This window comes from Oncorhynchus tshawytscha, linkage group LG30, assembly GCF_018296145.1.
Source record: "Oncorhynchus tshawytscha isolate Ot180627B linkage group LG30, Otsh_v2.0, whole genome shotgun sequence".
Taxonomy (NCBI): Eukaryota; Metazoa; Chordata; class Actinopteri; order Salmoniformes; family Salmonidae; genus Oncorhynchus; species Oncorhynchus tshawytscha.
The window spans coordinates 10,393,666-10,416,314 of record NC_056458.1 but is presented as its reverse complement, the minus strand read 5'-3'; the positions used below and the strand labels follow the sequence as shown (position 1 = coordinate 10,416,314).

Genomic DNA, 22,649 nt, shown 5'->3' with positions numbered 1-22,649 from the left:
TTTCCTCTTTGTGCGTTATTCACCTATACCGTGGGTCTCCCATCCTCCTCAATTTTTCAAGTCACCAGCCTCCACTGTCACGGACTGTCGCTTCTCAACAGCTTCTACCACCAAGCCAGAAAACTGCTGAACAATTAATCAGATGGTCACCGGATTATTTACATTGACACCCCCCTCCCCCACCCCATTTGATTTTTACACTGCTGCTACTAGCTGTTTATTATCTATGCAGTCACTTCACCCATACCTACATGTACAAATTACCTCAACTAACCTGTACTCCCGCACATTGACTCTGTACCGGTACCCCCTGTATATACTGTAGCCTCGCTATTGTTATTTTGTGTTACTTTTTATTATTTTATATAGTTTATTTGGTAAATATTTTCTTAACTCTTTCTTGAACTGCACTGTTGGTTAAGGGCTTGTAAGTAAGCATTTCACGGTAAGGTCTACACTTGTTGTATTCGGCGCAGGTGTCAAATAAAGTTTGATTTGAAACCTGAATGCACTCCTGACTCCTTTCTGAGCACTCCAAAACTACAATGTGTTTCTCTGAATTGCCTTGTCAAAGCCTAACACTGTACGATCACATTCTATAACTTAGGTAGTCTTGTTGGCTAGCTTTCAGATGATGCCCACCTGACCCAGATTGTGATTTATAATGGGATGTTTTGTATTGCGTAAAACAAAAACAGTAATTATGTGATGGTGGAGATGCAGTGTTGTGTTCAAAACAACTACAAGTGTGCTTGCTCTAGCTCCTCAACGGCACAGCTAGGAGAGCTCAAACAAGCCCCTTATAGTTGAGGACTCTTTTTTTGAGTCATAAAAAAAAATGAAATCACTTAGGAAGTGTGCACAAGTTGGAGAGGTGTGTGTGTCCACTTGGAGACACCAGTTAGTCCTCTCACTCAAATTCTTAAATTGTTTTGTCTTATGTTGCACCTACCCCACATTTTCCAGGAATATTCTTATCATGTCACTGAATGCATCCAGAGTATTTTCAGATTTTGCTATCAACAAATGTGGCAAAAAGTACAGTGAACGTGAAATGCCCATAAAATCAACAGTGTAATGTTTAGATTCAGTCTTGAGTCAGGTGAACAGTTGTGTCCTCAACTTTGGTCTAATACGTTTCCAATAATCTCCAAACTGTTCCCTTCCAATTGCTACCATGCTTATGCATTTCATATTTCTTTTGTAGGAAACATTTCAATGTAGCCCTATAGGCCAATTCCCATGAGTGTAAAGGGTTAAAGGTACGCCACAGTATTCCTTGGGTTGGGTTTATTTCAATAATGCCCACAGCCGGCAGCACCTTAGTAATCATCCATTCAGAGCTCAGCTGTATGCAACCCGGTTGTGATGCTGGTAAATTTGGTTTAACTTTGGATATCACTACAGGGCTAGTTATGGACGATAGGTAAATTACACAATGGAAATGGGACAATATTTTTTTTAAATGTCAGCAGTTCATATACAAATATTGAAAGCATTAAATGAGAAGTTAAAGGTGTGCAATATGAAAATGTTTTCCCTTGTAAATTATTGACGGTCCCTAACTAGCCCCACAGAGGCAATACAAGGTCAAACCAATTTTCCCACGGTCTGGCTTCAGCCAATCCCACTGCCTGGCTTCAGCCAGTCCCACTGTCTGGCTTCAGCCAGTCCCACTGTCTGGCTTCAGCCAGTCCCACTGTCTGGCTTCAGCCAGTCCCACTGTCTGGCTTCAGCCAGTCCCACTGTCTGGCTGAAGCTAATTGGCAAAAGGAGTTGGCTAGCTTGCTAGTTAGCCTAGGCTACTTCCAGCCTGGTTAGACTGTTTCAAGTTATCTAGAATGGTGAGTGACTGTAACTGTACACATGTACAGCTTAGGCAGAGCGAATGTACAAACACGTCCTACGTGCAAACACACACACAAGAGACAACCACATCAAAGCACGCCTCCAAGACCCTAATCTCCTTCTCAGTTGCATTTCTTAATAAAGTGGATTGAAACTGTGGATAAATCAGTCAGTTTAAGTGTAAATGAGCAATATGAAGAATGGTACTGTTGGTATAGATATTACTATGTGTGGATTGTTGTAGCCTATAGAGAAACTAAATTGGTGTGAGAACATTGTGGGTCATGAATGGTTCTATATAGTACTGGTGTTGTGTGAGAGGCGTTTTGTGTTGGTGCTGCCTGGGATCAGCCACTTTTCAGCCCAACATTGCCTGAGATAGATTACAGCTGACACAAAGTCAATACTAACCACACACATGTACATTTACTCGAGCACACACACACACACAGAACACACACACACACACGCGAACGAACACACACACACACACGAACACACACAGAGGCACGTTGCTTATGCACAATTTTTCTTCTATAGATTACTTTAATCCAGATGGACAGGGATGGTACACGCCTTCTACACCCACTTTCTATCCCACTATCTCTCTCTCTCTATACCCCTCTCTCTCTTTCACACTCCCTCCATCTTTATCTCGCTGCCTGTCCTCCACCACCCCCTCCCCACCCCCTCTCTCTCTGTCTGTCTTTCTCTTGTTAGCGGTTAAACTCAATCTGTCCTTGTCCGGTCTAATCAAAGTCTCCACAATTTCAATTTCAGCTGTTATATGTGGGGGGCACTGACTGCGTTCTTTGTCTTTTTGTGATATCTTTAGGGCGAGAGAAGGCAAAGAGGTGTTTCCTGTGCATAACTTATTCCCTTAGCTGAGCTGGATGAGGGTAAATAAGCCCCGGGGCCTGTGGCAACACCCTCAGCTCAGTTCAGTGCACACTCAGGGTTACACAGCATAGTCATAGAGTGAACTCTTACCACTGTACAGTACTGCTGCCCAATACTAATACATGGCCAGACTTGATTTTTGCCTTCTGATGAAAGGAGTAAGTATTTTACAGCTTGATGTTAGATGATCCCTCACCCTGAATGTGGTCTATGGGCCTGGAGAATATGTCATCCATGGTTACATTTCCTTTATTCAGCCATGACTAACTTAAGCTGACTTTACCATCCGCTAGCTGAAAACCAATGAAAGTGATGTTGTAAAAAATCATGTCCAAATGACCTGACCTGACCTGACAAATGACCTGACCTGTTTCGCTAGCGGTGGCTAAAGTTAGCTGTAGTTTGCAATGGCTGTTTAAAGAACTGAACCATTAACCATACAGTTTCATATGGCTCATAGACTACTTTCAGGGTGTGGAGCCATCTTACATCAAATTGTAAAATAGTGAACTAATCTTTTAAATTCCAGGGACTAGCATACGTATAGCCATACCAGCATTACCATAACAGACCCCTTTCATCAAATTTATATCAGCATGTTAAATGTGAAACCAGAGGGAAAAGAACTCTGGACCACTCATACTCCACACACAGAGACGCATACCAAGCTCTCCCCCGCCCTCCATTTGGCAAATTTGACCATAATTCCATCCTCCTAATTCCTGCTTACAAGCAAAAATTAAAGCAGGAAGCACCAGACTAGATCAATAAAAAAAAGTGGTCAGATGAAGCAGATGCTAAGCTACAGGACTGTTTTGCTAGCACAGACTGGAATATGTTCCAGGACTCCTCCGATGGCATTGAGGAGTACACCACATCTGTCATTGGTTTCATCAACAAGTGCTTCGATGATGTCATCCCCACAGTGACCGTACGTACATACCAGAAGCCATGGATTACAGCCAGCATCTGCACTGACCTAAAGGCTAGAGCGGCCGCTTTCAAGGAGCGGGACTCAAACCCGGAAGTTTACAAGAAATTCCTCTATGCCATCCGACAAACCATCAAACAGGCAAAGCGTCAATACAGGACTAAGATTGAGTCGTACTACACCGGCTCTGACACTCGTCGGATGTGGCAGGGCTTGCAAACCATTACAGACTACAAAGGGAAGCACAGCTGAGAGCTGCCCAGTGAAACGAGCCTACCAGACGAGCTAAACTACTTCTATGCTCGCTTCGAGGAAAATAACACTGAAACATACATGAGAGCATCAGCTGTACTGGAAGGCTGTGTGATCACACTCTCCGCAGCTGATGTGAGTAAAACCTTTAGCCAGGTCAACATTCACAAGGTTGCAGGGCCAGATGGATAACCAGGACTTGTACTGCGAGCATACGCTGACCAACTAGTGTTGCGGCGTATCAGAATTAGTTGGGTAACATAGATAAGATGTTTTATTTTCATAATGTGCTTACGTGAGATACTTGTCATTAGAATGTTTCCCTTTGGACTATAGGGTTGGCAGTTGCAGTTCTCGCTCCTCAGCTGGGGCTAAGTCACTTGGTGCCCATAGAGGGGAGAGGTCAGGCTTGTCTTCATATGTGAATGTATCTGTTAAACCATGTGGTGCTATGCAGAATATCAGAAGGGGAGGAGGACAGAATGGAACATTGTCTTCTTATGGGAATGTGTCTGTCACTATTCCTAAACCCTGTGAAGGGATGGCGTGATAATGGGGAACTGGTTAGTTATCTCCACAATGTCTGTACGCCAGTCACTCCCTCCTTTTCCCATTGGGGGGAGGAGTATGGCAGTGTCTGGAACCATTGTATGTCCCCTCTGATGTTGCCCTTATCGTGACCTAGTATATGACCTAGAGGCTCACTCCCCTCAGTGATCTTGTCCAGAAGTGGGGTGTTCTTGAGATGTGAGTATCTAGAATTGACAATTGATATATGCCATTGGATGAGTTGGTGTTTTGGTACTATGAAGTACCAAAAAGAGATTAGAGCCTCGTCTTAGAGACCAAACTGAACGATAATTTATAGCGAATGCTGTCTGGCTATGGGATACTCCTCTCTCAAGTAAAAGTCTTTCTTTGTGAACAGTTCCTATTATCTGTGGTTTGTCATGTCGACTAGGGTGTGGATCTTTGCTATAAAATATCTCAGTTGGTCAATTATGTTGACCAATTATGTTGACCACTCTCAACTTTTCATTAGAGATGCTGAAATGTTGAAAGTCAAATGCTATTGCAAAAGCTTAATTATTATTAAAGGTGAAGTTTAAGTATAACTCTGACTGGTGTGTGGTTTGCTCTCTCATCATTTGGTAATACAGGAAATTGCCACGACACTGGCAAGTGTCTTCACTGACATTTTTAACCTCTCCCTGTCCAAGTCTGTAATACCAACATGTTTTAAGCAGACCACCATAGTGCCTATGCCCAAGAACACTAAGATAACCTGCCTAAATGACTACCGACCCGTAGCACTCACATCTGAAGCCATGAAGTGCTTTAAAAAGCTGGTCATGGCTCACATCAACACCAAAAGGAACACCTATGTGAGAATGCTATTCATTGACTACAGCTCAGCGTTCAACAACATAGTGCCCTCAAAGCTTATCAATAAGCTAAGGACCCTGGGACTAAACACCTCCCTCTGCAACTGGATCCTGGACTTCCTGACGGGCCGCCCCCAGGTAGTAAGGGTAGGTAACAACACATCCGCCATGCTGATCCTCAACGCGGGCCCCTCAGGGGTGTGTGTTCAGCCCCCTCCTATACTCCCTTTTTACTGATGACTGCACGGCCAGGCACGACTCCAACACCGTCATTCAATTTGCAGATGACACAACAGTGGTAGGCCTGATAACCGACAACGAGACAGCCTATAGGGACGAGGTCAGAGACATGGTCGTGTGGTGCCAGGACAACAACCTCTCCCTCAATATGATCAAGACAAAGGAGATGATTGTGGACTACAGGAATAAGAGGACATAGCACGGCCCCATTCTCATCGACGGGGCTGCATTGGAGCAGGTTGAGAGCCAACAAACTAACATGCTCCAAGCACACCAAGACAGTCGTGTAGCGGACATGACAAAACCTATTCCCCCTCAGGAGACTGAAAATATTTGGCATGGGTCCTCAGATCCTCAAAAGTTTTTACAGCTGCACCAGTGAGAGCCTCCTGACTGGTTGCATCACTGCCTGGTATGGCAACTGCTTGGCCTCTGACCGCAAGGCACGACAGGCGGTAGTGTGAATGGCCCAGTACATCACTGGGGCCAAGCTTCCTGCCATCCAGGACCTCTATACCAGGCGGTGTCAAAGAAAGGCCCTAAAAATTGTCAAAGACTCCAGCCACCCTAGTCATAGACTGTTCTCTCCGCTACTGCACGGCAAGCGGTACCGGAGCACCAAGTCTAGGTCCAAGAGGTTTCTAAACAGCTTCTACACCCAAGCCATAAGACTCCTGAACATCTAGTCAAATGGCCACTCAGACTATTTGCATTGCCCCCCCCCCTCCCCTCTCCACACCACTACCACTCTCTGTCATCTATGTACCTCAACTAACCGGTGCCCCTGCACATTGACTCTATTCCGGCACCCCCCTGTATATATTGTTCTTTTTTTACTGCTGCTCTTTAATTACTTGTTACTTTTGTCTCTTAACTGTTGGTTAGGGGCTCGTAAGTAAACATTTCACTGTAAGGTCTACTACACCTGTTGTATTCGACGCATATGACTAATGCAATTTGATTTGATTACTGCCACTAAAGCTATCAGAGCTACTGTACCCTAATATCACTGTGTGTTTGGCCAAAGGCCACATTTCCTCTGATCCATTCAAAGAGAATGATAATCTGATTTATGCATTCTGCATTTCTTTTAGATATCAGCATGATTCTGGATGCTTTCCATCTACTGTATCCTGCAGCTCAGTTAGGAGCTCCAGCTTGGAGACTTATTTTATGGACAGAAAATTAAGCCACCAAACCACAAACATCAATCCCTTCACTTCTAATTGTGTTTTTTCCTTTTGAGCAAAAAAATCCTCAAAGATTATGGAACGGACCCAAATCTTTGCTGTTGCATAAGGCTGAAATCTGATGCATCTTGGGCATTCTCATTATCAAACAGTGGAATATAGGAATTTATTCTCCCTCTGTTCCTAAACTAATCGGATATGCTTACGCATGGATACTAGCGTCCTGGTCCGTGGATGCTATTTGCTAAGAGGTATTTTAGGCATTGTGACGCAACAAGGGCTGTTCATGGACAAATTTGAAAATCCACGGAAATTGGTTGGACAAATCCAAGGTGATCTTTGCTCATTGTTTTGCCCAGAGACTGACAGACACAAGCTGGGTGTCGACTCTTTCCCTAGGTTTTATTCCATAATACAGTACACTCTGTGTCTATTTTCAAAGGTTATTTTTAAATCTTGTTTGTCATGGCTAAAGAATTTTTTAAATCTCAAATAAAACACCAAGCTTAAAAACAGGATTGCATATGGTTTACTTGTGATAAAATCACTTATTAGTAATTATAGCCTCCCAAGTGGTTCAGCTGTCTAAGACACTGCATCACAGTGCTAGAGGCGTCACTACAGACTCGGGTTCGATCCCAGGCTGTGTCGCAGCCAGCTGCGACCGGGAGACCCATGAGGCGGCACCCAATTGGCACAGCGTGGTCCGGGTTAGGGGAGGGTTTGGCTGGCCGGGATATCCTTGTACCATTGCGCTCTAGCGACTCCTTGTGGTGGGCCGGGCGCATTCACGCTGACTTCGGACGCCAGTTGTATAGCGTTTATTCCGACATATTGGTGCGGCTGGCCTCCAGGTTAAGCGAGCAGTGTGTCAAGAAGCAGTGCAGCTTAGCAGGGTGGTGTCTTGGAGGACTCTTGGCTCTCGACCTTTGCCTCTCCCGAGTCCGTACGGGAGTTGCAGCGATGGGACAAGAATGTAACTACCAATTGGGGAGATAAAGGGGTAAAAAAAATGTAAACGTTGTAATTATTGTGCAGATGTGATGGCTATCAACACGGCCTATTCAATGTACAGTAGTTTGCTATTAAAAAGTATTACTGTCAGATCTGACTGTGCTTATAGTGATGCTTTCTTTTGTCATAAGGGAAAAGAAGGGCTTAACTTGTAGAAATAAATACTTTTTTCTATTGACCGTGGTCTCTTACCTCTCAACCTCATGGTATCCCTTCTCCCTTCTCCCTCTCTCTCTCGCTCCCTTCTTCTCTCTCTCTCTCCCTCTCTGACCCCTGTCGCAGTCAGTAAAGATCTGATGGGAGGCTACCTAACACCGCTCAGTCTGATCAGGTGTTGTCCAGTAAGCGACTTTAGGGCCCTCATCTCTTGCGGTCAGCTAAATGCTATCCTACGCTGGATCTCACCACATTCCCTGGTCTCCTGCTCGCCGATAGGGTCCCAGATTTGTGACCCGCAGCAATTTTCCAGAGTACAGTCGATTGGCCCTACTGATGCCTACTCATGCTTTACTACGACCCACCTCTGCGCCAGAAGACATCTGGGACTATACTACACTTCCTGTCTGTCTGGCTGTCAACATGCACTAACTGCAGATCAAACACTCCTCTTTAGCTTTGGTTCATATTACTGTCTCATTCTCATCTTGCCCAGGTGTCATTGGCCAGGTTGTAGGTGTGTGTGAGTTTGTGTGTGTGTGTGTGTGTGTGTGTGTGTGTGTGTGTGTGTGTGTGTGTGTGTGTGTGTGTGTGTGTGTGTGTGTGTGTGTGTGTGTGTGTGTGTGTGTGTGTGTGTGTGTGTGTGTGTGTGTGTGTGAGCGAGCGAGTGAGTTAGACAGTGTGTGTGAGGGGAGGAGAGGGTCACTGCTCTATATCCCACCCTTCCCAGGTCAGATTCCTCCTTGGACAAACTAAGGGGGTAATTATTGTTTAATCAGTATACTGTACATTAATGTGTTGGATGGATCGGAGAGGGGAGAATCACCGCAGATCACTGGCAGAGAGCTTTCATATAGCGGGCCAGCCAGGCGGCCATCTTAAGAAAGGCCAGGACAGGAAGAGGTGGAGGGAAGGTGGGAGCAGAGGCTGATGCTGCATTTTGCAACGATCACACTGTTGATGGTAATATGACATCTTTAACACTGTACACCTACAACCATTATAGGAAATGTGTATACTGCAAATATTACAGTTTAATAAAAGTGGTAAATGCTTCAGAGTGGCTGCGGATCTGACTGAAACAAAACACAGGTATGCTACAGTTTAACGCCATCTGCTCACTATACATAATTCAAAACAACATTGTACATAACTAAAAAGACCTAAATGCGTATTCCTATGAAGCTGAGATCAAATGGTTAGCATGAAGATGCTGCATGGATGTTTCACCTGTGAAACTTGGAGGAATTATCATTCACGATTGGCAGTGAGAAATGTGAATGGAGGGTGACCACAAACATATGTGTGTAATGAAGGTAAATAAATACATGCGCAGAACATGATCTGGGTCTTCCGTGCCAATGCTGATGGCTATATGGTAGAACGCACTTAAAATGGAGGAATGGCGATGGATCACTTATATAACTCTCTGCACACACCCTAAATGAAAGACACAACCACTGGCATGAAGTGAGTACCCTACAGTGCAGTGAACTCAACTATGAGACATTTAGTGGCCTGAAGCCGTGTTATGCAAACACACAGTCATATGTGAGAGCATCGAAGCTTTCCTGTTGTTTTTCACTGTTGTTTATGATATCGCTCACAGTTGCAAGACCAATGGGTATTACCATAACAAAGCTATGAGGCATGGCAGCAGTGCACTCTGTTGCCACTAGAAGAATGGGAATACAGCACGGTGCTATTTCAGGCCCGTGGAGAGGTTGTTATCATACATTACTCTGGGGCTTTCACACACAGAGACATGAACATGCACAGCAACTCAAACACACATATACGGGAGGCAAGCACTCACACACACTCATGGACACACACGCACACATACAGGTAATTGACTAAATAAAGGAAACACCAACATAAAGTGTCTTAGGGCGTTAGAACACCAGGAGCCAGAACAGCTTCAATGCACCTTAGAATAGATTATACAAGTGTCTGGAACTCTATTGGAGGGATGCGACACCATTCTTCCACAAGAAATTCCATCATTTGATGTTTAGTTAGATGGTGGTGGAAAACACTGTCTCAGGCGCTGCTGCTGAATCTCCCATAAGTGTTCAATTGGGTTGAGATCTGGTGACTGAGACGGCCATGGCATATGGTCTCACATCAGAATTAGATGTTCATCCGTGTATCTCAAACGTCAAATTTCTAAGTTGCTCCAAACGTCAAATCTCGAAGTGTATGGTTGCTGTATGGTTCCAAGGTTATGTTAATGCATTAACGCTGAATTCCTAAGGTTAAGCATTAACTATGGATGTGTCAAGTAAGGGTTAAGGTTTGGGATATGCTTGAAACAAAAAATATACAAATGGATTGCGACTTCTGGAACCAGGGGGAGATGCTTATGCCCAAGCAAAACTAAAGCCTACTTGAAGGTAAAAGTGATCACTGTTGCCCATAGGGATCTGTTTCCACGACATCTCCTGACGTCCCCCAGACATGGATGGACATCGAACACTGACTCGTATCACGGGTGACCTGCCTGGGTTTACATTGTTTTCATGCTCATCAAACCATTCCGTGACCACTCGTGCCCTGTGGATTGGGGAATTGCAGTCTTACACATTCACATGTAAATAGAGATCTACAAACACTAACAAAGACACACAAATAATTTATGTCACACAAAGAGCAGATCGTTTTTTTATCACTTTGTAGCAATTTCCACAAGAACTGCATGTGCTACATTTTCACAACTCTTAGCACAAATATCAAAACAGATCCCCAGAATGTTTTTTTTAATTTGTTGTTTATTTCACTTTTATTTAACCAGGTAGGCCAGTTGAGAACAAGTTCTCATTTACAACTGCGACCTGGCCAAGATAATGCAAAGCAGTGCGACACAAACAACAACACAGTTGAGTTACACATGGAATAAACAAACGTACAGTCAATAACACAATAGAAAAAAAAATCTGTATACAGTGTGTGCAAATGAGGTAAGATTAGGGAGGTAAGGCAATAAATAGGCTGTAGTGGTAATTACAATTTAGCAATTAAACACTGGAGTGATAGATGTGGCAGAAGATGAATGTGCAAGTAGAGATACTGGGGTGCAAAGGAGCAAAAAATAAATAACAATATGGGGATGTGGTAGTTGGATGGGCTATTTACAGATGGGCTATGTACAGGTGCAATGATCTGTGAGGTGCTCTGACAGCTAATGCTTAAAGTTAGTGAGGGAGATATGAGTCTCCAGCTTCAGTGATTTTTGCAATTCGTTCCAGTCACTGGCAGCAGAGAACTGGAAGGAAAGGCGGCCAAAGGAAGAATTGGCTTTGGGGGTGACCAGTGAAATACACCTGCTGGAGCACGTGCTACTGGTGGGTCCTGCTATGGTGACCAGTGAGCTGAGATAAGGCAGGGCTTCACCTAGCAAAGACTTATAGATGACCTGGAGCCAGTGGGTTTGGCGACGAATATGAAGCGAGGGCCAGCCAACGAGAATATACAGGTCGCAGTGGTGGGTAGTATATGGGGCTTTGGTGACAAAACAGATGGCACTGTGATAGACTGCATCCAATTTTCTGAGTAGAGTAAATGACATCGCCGAAGTCAAGGATCAGTAGGATAGTTCGTTTTACGAGGGTATGTTTGGAAGCATGAGTGAAGGATGCTTTGTTTCAAAATAGGAAGGATTCAATTTTGGATTGGAGATGCTTAATGTGAGTCTGGAAGGAGAGTTTACAGTCTATCCAGACACCTAGGTATTTGTAGTTGTCCACATATTCTAAGTCAGAACCGTCCAGAGTAGTGATGCTGGATGGGCAGCGATAGGTTGAAGAGCAAGCAAAGCGGTGTGGTGACAGTGTTTCCTAGCCTCAGTTCAGTGGCCAGCTGGGAGGAGGTGCTGTTATTCTTAGTTTCACAACTCTAAGCACAAATATCGAAACAGATCATCAGAATGTTTCACAACTCTAATCACAAATATCGAAACAGATCATCAGAATGTTTCACAACTCTAATCACAAATATCGAAACAGATCATCAGAATGTTTCACAACTCTAATCACAAATATCGAAACAGATCATCAGAATGTTTCACAACTCTAATCACAAATATCGAAACAGATCATCAGAATGTTTCACAACTCTAATCACAAATATCGAAACAGATCATCAGAATGTTTCACAACTCTAAGCACAAATATCGAAACAGCTCATCGAAGCACATTTTCAGTTGACTGATTACAACAAACTAATTCACAAAGTCACTTGTTCACGGTACCAAATTACTCCCCACAGGGCACATACGTCAGTTCAACGTCTCGTTTTGCTTTTACATTTGGTTGAGTTGTCAACTAATGTGAATTCAGTGGGAAACCAATAAAAGAAAAATCACCATGTCATTGGATTTAGACGAAGAAAACGAAATATCCTTACGTATCCATTTTTCACATTGATTCAATGTCATCACATACATTCTTGGGTGTGTGTGTGTGGGGGAGGGGGAGGGGGGTTGAAGTGATGTGGAAACAATGTTGATTCAACCAGTTTTTGCCCAGTGGTTCTTTCCATTTGGGTACATAGTCAATCTGAGCATCTGCTTTTCAAATATATAAATATAAATATTCACTTTACTTTTCATATGATTTTGTTGTCATTTGTTAACAATAAAATGAACTATCACTTAATCTAACTGCTCAAAACTGATCATTTCTAAACCAAAATGATATAGTCCCTAGTTAACGGATATAGATAACTGCTGAACGCTGTACATTTATATATTTTTGCCTCATAAATTTATCAATTTGAGTCAATTTATCTTGGAAGGTAAAACCAAATCATACAGTTTGAGTCAGAAGTTTACATACACTTAGGTAGAAGTCATTAAAACTTGTTTTTCAACCACTTCAGACATTTCTTGTTAACAAACTATAGTTTTGGCAAGTCAGTTAGGACATCTCCTTTGTGCATGACACAAGTCATTCGTCCAACAATTGTTGACAGACCGATTATTTCACTCATAATGCAAATGTTTTTGGCTAAGGTGTATGTAAACTTCCAACTTCAACTGTATATCGATGTGGCTGTAATACTACAACATTGTCTATCAGCCAGAATGCTTCAATAGGACAAAGTGGAAAGAGTCACTCTATGTGCTACCATTTGGAACTATAGTGTAGTGTAGAATGCTCTGATGAAATATCTGGGTTGTATATAACAATATACACAAAACATTAGGAACACCTTCCTAATATTGAGTTGTACCATTTTTGCCCTCAGAACTGCCTTGGGGAATGGCCTCTGCAAGGTGTTGAAAGCTTTCCACGGGGATGCTGGCCCATGTTGACTACAATGCGTTCCACAGTTGTGTCAAGTTGGCTGGATGTCCTTTGGGTGGTGGACCATTCTTGATACACACGGAAAACTAATGAGCTTCAAAAACCCAGCAGCGCTGCAGTTGTTGATACACTCAAACCGGAGAGCCTTGCACCTACTAGCATACCCTTTCAAAGCCCTTAAATCTTTTGTCTTTCCCATGTCGTCTGAGATCCCCCAAAGACTGGAAAGCTGCCGCGGTCATCCCCCTCTTCAAAGGGGGAGACACTCTAGACCCAAACTGCTTCAGACCAATATCTACCCCTGCCTATCTAAGGTCTTCGAAAGCCAAGTTAACAAACAGATCACCAACCATTTCGAATCCCACCTTACCTTCTCCACTATGCAATCTGGTTTCAGAGCTGGTTATGGGTGCACCTCAGCCACTCTCAAGGTCCTAAACGATATCATAACCACCATCGATAAGAGACAATACTGTGCAGCTGTATTCATCAACCTGGCCAAGGCTTTCAACTCTGTCGATCACCACAGTCTTATCGGCAGACTCAACAGCCTTGGTTTCTAAAATGACTGCCTCGTCTGGTTCACCAACTACTTCTCAGATAGAGTGCAGTGTGTCAAATCGGAGGGCCTGTTGTCCGGATCTCTGGCAGTCTCTATGGGGGTGCCACAGGGTTCAATTCTCGGGCTGACTCTTTTCTCTGTATACATCAATGATGTCGCTCTTGCTGCTGGTGATTCTCTGATACACCTCTTTGCAGACGACACCATTCTGTATACAGTGGGGCAAAAAAGTATTTAGTCAGCCACCAATTGTGCAAGTTCTCCCACTTAAAAAGATGAGAGAGGCCTGTAATTTTCATCATAGGTACACTTCAACTATGACAGACAAAATGAGAAAAAAAAATCCAGAAAATCACATTACAAAATAGCCTCCAACACTCTACTCAGCAAATTGTATGCAGTCTATCACAGTGCCATCTGTTTTGTCACCAAAGCCCCATATACTTCCCACCACTGCGACCTGTATGTTCTCGTTGGCTGGCCCTCGCTTCATATTCGTCGGCAAACCCATTGGCTCCAGGTCATCTATAAGTATTTGCTAGGTGAAGCCCTGCCTTATCTCAGCTCACCGGTCACCATAGCAGCAGCAACCAGCAGCAGCAGCTCCAGCAAACATATTTCACTGGTCACCCCCGAAGCCAATTCCTCCTTCGGCCGCCTTTCCTTCCAGTTCTCTGCTGCCAATGACTGGAAAGAACTGCAAAAATCACTGAAGCTGGAGACTTATCTCCATCACTAGCTTTAAGCATCAGCTGTCAAAGCAGCTCACAGATCACTCCGCCTGTACACAGCCCATCCAACTACCTCATCCTCAAACTGTTATTTTTTAAATTTTATATTGCTCCTTTGCACCCCAGTATCTCTACTTGCACACTCATCTTCTGCACATCTATCACGTCAGTGTTTAATTGCTATATTGTAATTATTTCGCCACTATGGCCTATTTATTTCCTTACCTCCCTTATCCTACCTCATTTGCACATACTGTATATATACTTTTTTCTATTGTATTATTGACTGTATTTTTGTTTATTCCATGTGTAACTCTGTGTTGTTGTTTGTGTCGCACTGCTTTGCTTTATCTTGGCCAGGTTGTAGTTGTAAATGAGAACTTGTTCTCAACTAGCCTACCTGGTTAAATAAAGGTGAAATATAAATTGAAATCAAATCAAATTCACCCTCTGAATGGCACACATACACAATCCATCTACACTGATCGAAGTGGATTTAAAAGGTGACATCAATAAGGGATCACAGCTTTCACCTGGATTCACCTGGTCAGTCTGTGTCATGGAAAGAGCAGGTGTTCCTAATGATTTGTACACTCCGTGTATCCCACTTACTATCTGAATGTCATTGATGCATTGTAAGCTGATGAATTTCAAGCAGAGAGAGACAGGTGATACTGTATCAGTTGACAAGTCACGTAAGAAAAGGCACAGTGTTGCATGGGGCAGACAAATTGCATATCAAGTTAAAGTCAAAAACTGCATGGAAAATTAAACGGACTATTTACTATTCTTTCTATTCAGCACTTAAAATGTCTAGTATGTTGTGCTATTGAATAAATGGTAGTTAAAATGACTAAAGGGCCTATCTTATGTATTGGGGACTAAACGGTAATGGTATTTCATGGAAAACTTTGATTGTGCATGAATGACTCAGGGGTGAAAGATGTATGAAACCCCAATGAATGTTCCCAACAAATGTTCTGAACATTGGGTGTGTGGGGGGGGCATTACAAGTGTTATCAGTTTAGAGTTTTGTACTTAATGTTTAGAAATTATATAATTTGCGTCTGAAAAATTTGCCAAAGTCATCGAAAGAAAACTACAAGATGCCAGAGCAAAATACATGTCTGATACTACATACACCAATGGCCATAGGAAATAACAAGGATAACGTAGTGTTTTATAATGTGAACCCTCTCTGGCATGTCCTTAACTGTGTCCATAAAGCAGAATGTCTTCACTATGCAGCAACATCTTGAAAACACCATTATAACGTAGCAGACATTTCAGGCTTTGTAGAAAAGTGGTGATTCTCCAAACAGGGATTATCTGGGGTTACAACTAAATATTTGTGTTGTATGAAATGCATTATGGGTTATATTCTCAACATGGCGGCTGCTATGATCCTTTACGTTCAACTCTTCACTATCCAGAAGCACAGAAGAATTGACAGAAACCAGCCGTTTTCATTAATCAGGCAGCTCGTGTGGTCTACATTTTCATGGCCACCCAATGGACATTGAAGAGAACAATATTGTGATCATTGTATTTTTTTTTTTTGCCTGTTGCAAGGTTACATAGATTAGAAAACTGGCAAGGTTACATAGATCACAACACAGGTTAGATTGGTCTCAATCTGAAATGTATTAATCATCTCTGGAGTGGGGGTGGAAAGGTCGAGGGTCTTTAACATAACTGAATTTGAACCGGAGGTGTCATTACAGTGCACATTACCAACACACACACACACACACACTTAGACAGAAATAAGTGGCTCTAATTACCTCCCCAAAGGCAGTTCTAAAAGGTGAAGTAAGAATAGTGTATGTGAGCTGTGGGTTTTCTCTTTGTAGTCTACTGCATCATGTGGTCCCTCCAGTATGGACAGAGTAATAACCCACTCCACATGATATACCCACTATCCAACTAGCCACCAACCAGGAGGGGAACAGCTGTGTGGATTTGGGGAAGGCTGACTGTACACTATATAATCCAGTAGTGTGAGTGGAGACTCCTGCTCACCACTGTTGATTTAGCTCTGTTGTCTCTCTGTGACTAGGGCATACCCACTACAACCAGTGATAATCTAATATACTTTTCATTCTGACATGGTCTGACCCAAACAGACACATTGGATAGAATCTAATTCTCTAATCATTCATTCCAAAAAATGTACAAATAATTCCAACATGAACATCCCCACATTCCGTTAGTTATGAATAAAGCAAAAAATGTAACCCCCATAATGTTTACCCCAAAACACTACAGACAGGCTCAAAAGCATATCTTGTGTTTACCTGTGACCACCATCCCACCAACCAATCAGTGACTTGGCAGAGAGGAATGGGAGGAGATGGAGGAGGAGGAGGAAGAAGAGAGCGATGACTCACCCGGTCTCTTTTCGTTTCGACCTTTTCGACCCCCACATAGCCGTACTTTAGAGATAAGGACTAAGATCTGTTTCTGGCACAGAGACTTGTTGCTCTTAGGACAGGGCTTCCTTTTGTTGGCTACAGGTCGGTTTTGTCCGTCGTCCTTGACCGCCCGTTTCTGTCTGATGAGAGAGCTGGCGAGAGCTGCCATCTTCCCCCCCCTCTCACCTTTGGGAGGGGGGTGTCTTCCTACCTAACAACCCCTCTCCTGGTGGGGCTGTCTCTGTCCTCAAGCAGCAGAGAGAGATGGGAAGGTCCAGGGAGAGCCCCAGAGGGGGGAGAGGGGTTCTACGCGGTGTTACAGATATGGGGGTTAGGTTCAGAGCCCCCTGAAAAAGGAAGGAGCTGGAGAAGGTGAAAGTTCAAGTGCAGTCAAACATCCAATGTTGACCCTCCAGTGTGATGATAAATAAATACACCAACACTAAAAAAAAACCCACCCAAAACAAAGACCAGTAAGGTCACATCATCAGTCGAAATAAAGAAGGGTGATTGAGGTTAGAATGTCTGTTCGATAAAAAAAACATGTAAAGACATCTCCATTTCTTACATTTTTAACCCCACCCATCTTGTCCCTCGCGACCAAATTACCAGACAACGAAGTTCAAAATATTGCAAAATCACTAGCCTATCCTACAAGTAAACAATCCCCCAAAATCACTAGCCTATCCTACAAGTAAACAATCCCCCAAAAAGAGACAGAGCTCTTTTCTATGTCATATAAAAATGACACTTCTTCCAGTGAAAAGTGAAATCATTTTGAAGCTCAAACAGCAGAAAAATATACAGGCAGTCACCATGTAGTTTCTGGATGCCCAACTTTGCCGTGGAAAAGCGTCAGGAGTAATGAGCGGAGAAACGGCGCAGTAATCCAGCAGATCCAGTGGCAGCATACAGGCGGGACGGTGATGGACTCACAAGAATGAAGCCGGGAACGGAACAGAGGGATGGACAGAGAGAGATTTCTCTTCCGCCTCTTCTGGCATACTCTCTCTCCACACAGCCCTCACCTAACCCCCCCCCCCACCTCCCTCCACCCAAAGCCAGCAAGTTAGTGTGTGTGTGCGTGTGCGTGTGCGCGTGCGCGTGTGCGTGTGCGTGTGTGTGTGTGTGTGTGTGTGTGTGTGTGTGTTTGTGTGTGTGAATTTCAGCAGCCACCATCAGTAGAGGTGACATTCATGAGAGAGAGAGAGAGAGAGAGAGAAGGAGAGAGAGGGGGAGAGAGAGATAGTGGAAAAGAGAGAGAGAGGGGGAGGGAGAGAGCAGCTGTGATGGGAGAGAATGAGATCGACTGGGAATGAGAAGAAGAAGAGAGAAAGAGAGAAGCAGAGAGAGGCTGAGGAGAGAGAAACCATGCAGCCACCTCTCTCCTCAGAGTTAACGCTCTTAGAAGAGATACAATTTCTCTGTCGCGCTGCCTCCCCATCCATCTGACCGTCCGTCAGAGGTGGAGAGGGAGAAAGAGAGAGAATGTGTGTGTGTGTGCGCGCGTGCGCGCGCGTGTGTGGAAGAGAACAAGTGCTTAAGGTGCATGCATAAACACACAACACTTTTGGGTACATCTCTGCATACGGTATGTGTTTCTGTTTGGTGTGTATGCTCTCTGTCATTCACCATCTTCGTTACACTAGTATGTCATGCTGACTCTCTCTGGAGACTCTGCTGCATGTCTCCCTCCCTTTTCCCTCCTCTATTTCCTTCTCTCTCCTCAAACTCCTCATATGAAATGGAGGGTAGAAAACGCAGGTTTGCTTGCAGAGACGGTCATTGAGTGTCTGTCAAGGAAGGCTGCTGGCTTACGCTAACCGTGACAGATACACGACCAGGGACAGATTGAGTTAGACAGCCTCCCCCCTTCCCTCCCGCCACAACACCCACCACAGAACACCACCGGCCCTGGCACTCCAAGCCCAGTCTATCGCATACACTCACCCAGTCGCATATGCACAGACACACACACACACCAACACACACACACCACACACACATTGACACTCACACTCACACACAGAAAAACATAGAGTGCATTCGGGAAGTATTCAGCCATTCTTGACATTTTCCACATTTTGTTAATGTTACAGCCTTACCCTAAAATTGATTGAATTGTTATTTTCCCAATCTACAGACAATACCCCTTAATAATAAAGCAAAAACAGGTTTTTAGAAATGCTTATAAAAAATGTATAAACTGAAATATCACATTTACATAAGTATTCAGACCCTTTACTCAGTGCTTTGTTGAAGCACCTTTGGCAGCGATCACAGCCTAGAGTCTTATTGGGTATGATGCTACAAGCTTGGCACACCTGTATTTGGGCAGTTTCTCCCATTCTTCTCTGCAGATCCTGTCAAGCTCTGCCAGGTTGGATGGAGAGCGTCGCTGCACAGCTATTTTCAGGTCTCTCCAGAGATGTTCGATCAGGTTCAAGCCCGGGCTCTGGCTGGGCCACTCAAGGACATTCAGAAACTTGTCCAGGCTGTGTGCTTAGGGTCGTTGTCCTGTTGGAAGGTGAACCTTCGCCCCTGTCTGAGGTACTCAGCTCACTGGAGCATCACGGATCTTTCTGTACTTTGCTCCGTTCATCTTTGCCCTGATCCAGACTAGTCTTCCAGTCCCTGCCACTGAAAAACATCCCCACAGCATGATTCTGCCACCACTATGCTTCACTGTAGGGATGGTGCCAGGTTTCCTCAAGACGTAATGCTTGGAATTCAGGCCAAAGAGTTCAATCTTGGTTTCATCAGACCAGAAAATCTTGTTTCTCATGGTCTGTGAGTCCAACTCCAAGTGGGCTATCATGTGTCTTTTACTGAGGAGTGGCATCCATCTGGCAACTCTACCATAAAGGCCTGATTGGTGGAGTGCTGCAGAGATGGTTGTCCTTCTGGAAGGTTCACCGATCTCCACAGACGTACTCTGGAGCTCTGTCACAGTAACCATCGGGTTCTTGGTCAAGGTCCTTCTCCCCCAATTGCTCAGTTTGGCCGGGTGGCCAGCTCTAGGAAGAGTCTTGGTAGTTATGAAATCCATTGTGTTCTTGGGGACCTTCAATGCTGCAGACATTTTTTGGTACCCTTCCCCAGATCTGTGCCTCGCCACAATCCTGTCTCGGAACTCTACAGATAATTCCTTCGACCTCATGGCTTGGTTTTTGCTCTGACCTGCACTGTCAACTATGGGACCTTATATAGACAGGTGTGTGCCTTTCCAAATCATGTCCTATCAATTGAATTTAGCACAGGTGGACTCCAATCAATTTGTAGAAACATCTCAAGGATGGTCAATGGAAACCGGATGCACCTGAGCTCAATTTAGAGTCTCATAGCAAAGGGTTTGAATACTTTATTTAAAAAAAAAATGTTTTATACATTTGCAACAATTTCAAAAAAATGGTTTTCGCTTTGTCATTATAGGGTATTGTGTGTAGATTGATAAGACAAATATTTTAATATATTTTAGAATAAGGCTGTAGCGTAAGAAAATGTGGAAAAAGGGAAGGGGTCTGAATACTTTCCAAATGCACTGTATGCTCAGTTCCTGGGTAAACCCTTCCTGGAGAAATTGCTTGGTTGGTCATTAACATTGAACATATAAATGCAGTATTTACAGTTAAGAGGCTCATGACGGGCCGGCTCCCACCTGTCATGTTATCCTATTTGTCATCGTTGTTTACCTTGCGTGGTTAGCAAAACTGTTATTGAGCATAAAATCAGCCACAGTAATTAAATCGTCCCGTCCCTCACACCCCAATAAAGCCTATCAATCACTTCCATTTTATTTGGCACGGAACCTCTTTTACAAGGCAATCACCATGGAAACCAGCAGTGGAAGCAAGTTGAAAATGCAAGGTCGATTTACATTACGCCTCCTCGATTGGGAGCAAGGTCAACACTGATTGACAGGTGACAGTAGACGTCCGGTCTCCGCGGGGAGGAGGAGGGAGACGGAGGAGGAGGGCAGAGGGAGCGGGGGTGGCGTGGGTTAATACAGTTAACATTGACAAGGAAACAGGAAATATGTTTTCCTTCCATCTGATCCTCCCTCTGTCTGTCTGTTTGCATGCACCACTTTATACAGAGCACACACAGACAAACACACGGACAGATGGACACACAGGCAGACACACGGACAGATGGACACACAGACAGACACACGGACAGACATACGGACAGATGGACACACAGACAGACACACGGACAGATGGACACACAGGCAGACACACGGACAGATGGACACACAGACAAACACACGGACAGATGGACACACAGGCAGACACACGGACAGATGGACACACAGACAGACACACGGACAGACATACGGACAGATGGACACACAGACAGACACACGGACAGATGGACACACAGGCAGACACACGGACAGATGGACACACAGACAGACACACAGACAGACACACGGACAGATGGACACACAGACAGACACACGGACAGATGGACACACAGGCAGACACACGGACAGACACACGGACAGATGGACACACAGACAGACACACGGACAGATGGACACACAGGCAGACACACGGACAGATGGACACACAGACAGACACACAGACAGACACACGGACAGATGGACACACAGACAGACACACGGACAGATGGACACACAGGCAGACACACGGACAGACACACGGACAGATGGACACACAGACAGACACACGGACAGATGGACACACAGGACAGACACACGGACAGATGGACACACAGACAGACACACGGACAGATGGACACACAGACAGACACACGGACAGACACACGGACAGATGGACACACAGACAGACACACGGACAGATGGACACACAGACAGACACACGGACAGACACACGGACAGATGGACACACAGGCAGAACTCATGCCATAAGATGAGCAGAGTGGAGAGAGACCAGAGTCAATCTCCTAATGGAGAAGACATTACACACATTGCCAAGACTTTTACAACTCCTTCATCTCTCTATATCAGAAGTCTAGTAATAGTGAGTGTTTAAGTGATGTAAGGTTGGGGTCAAGGTTAGCAAATGTTGAGAGCTTTCATTCATTTCTGATTAACATTATCAATGTGATTTAAACAAATATGCAATATTTGTTTGTTGTATTCAAAAACACTTGTCCCTTGTGATGTATTGAGATATACAGGGGAAGAGACGGAGAGAAAGGTGGATGAATATTTGTGTTTTTAGATTACTTTGTGTTTTTAATGTAGTTGCAGGGACTTTGTGTTTCTCAGTCTGTCACTGTGGCTCTCATCATAGAGGACGGCTTAAGTGCGACCTTGATCTGCTTTTCCAAAGCTACTGCATTCCACAGAGGACCCCCAGACTTGCCTGACAAATGTGGGCATCCCTCCCCTGAGTTCCCCTTCATTGTGGGGGTGGGGGGGAGGGCACAAACACAGGCGCACGCACCGACACACACACACACAAGCACACACACACACACACACACACACACACAGGCACGTCCAAGCAGTTGGCCCAGTTCTGTCTCTCTGTCACCCCCTCTCTTTATCTCTCTCCCTCTACCTCTCTCTCTCTCTTTCTATCACTGCTCCACACAGATGACAGGAGGTATCCTTCAGTAATCCCCCCACCATTATGTAACCATGTGGAATACCAGCCTCTCTTTTTGGTTGCAGAGATGATATTTCTAATGTCCATGACCTCCCGGTCAGCTCCTCATTAGCAGTGAGC

At 44.3% G+C, this 22,649-nt stretch overlaps 1 protein-coding gene across 1 annotated transcript in view; it reads right to left on the bottom strand.

Annotated features, from left to right (window-relative positions):
• Positions 1 to 17,332, bottom strand: part of fgf11b (fibroblast growth factor 11b) — a 47,911-nt gene extending 30,579 nt beyond the window's left edge. Inside the window, exon 1 of the mRNA XM_024398115.2 lies at positions 16,906 to 17,332. Coding sequence (XP_024253883.1) covers positions 16,906 to 17,098 — 193 coding nt within the window. The 5' untranslated portion in view covers positions 17,099 to 17,332. The remainder of the gene's footprint in view (positions 1 to 16,905) is intronic.
• Between the last annotated feature and the right edge of the window lie 5,317 nt (positions 17,333 to 22,649).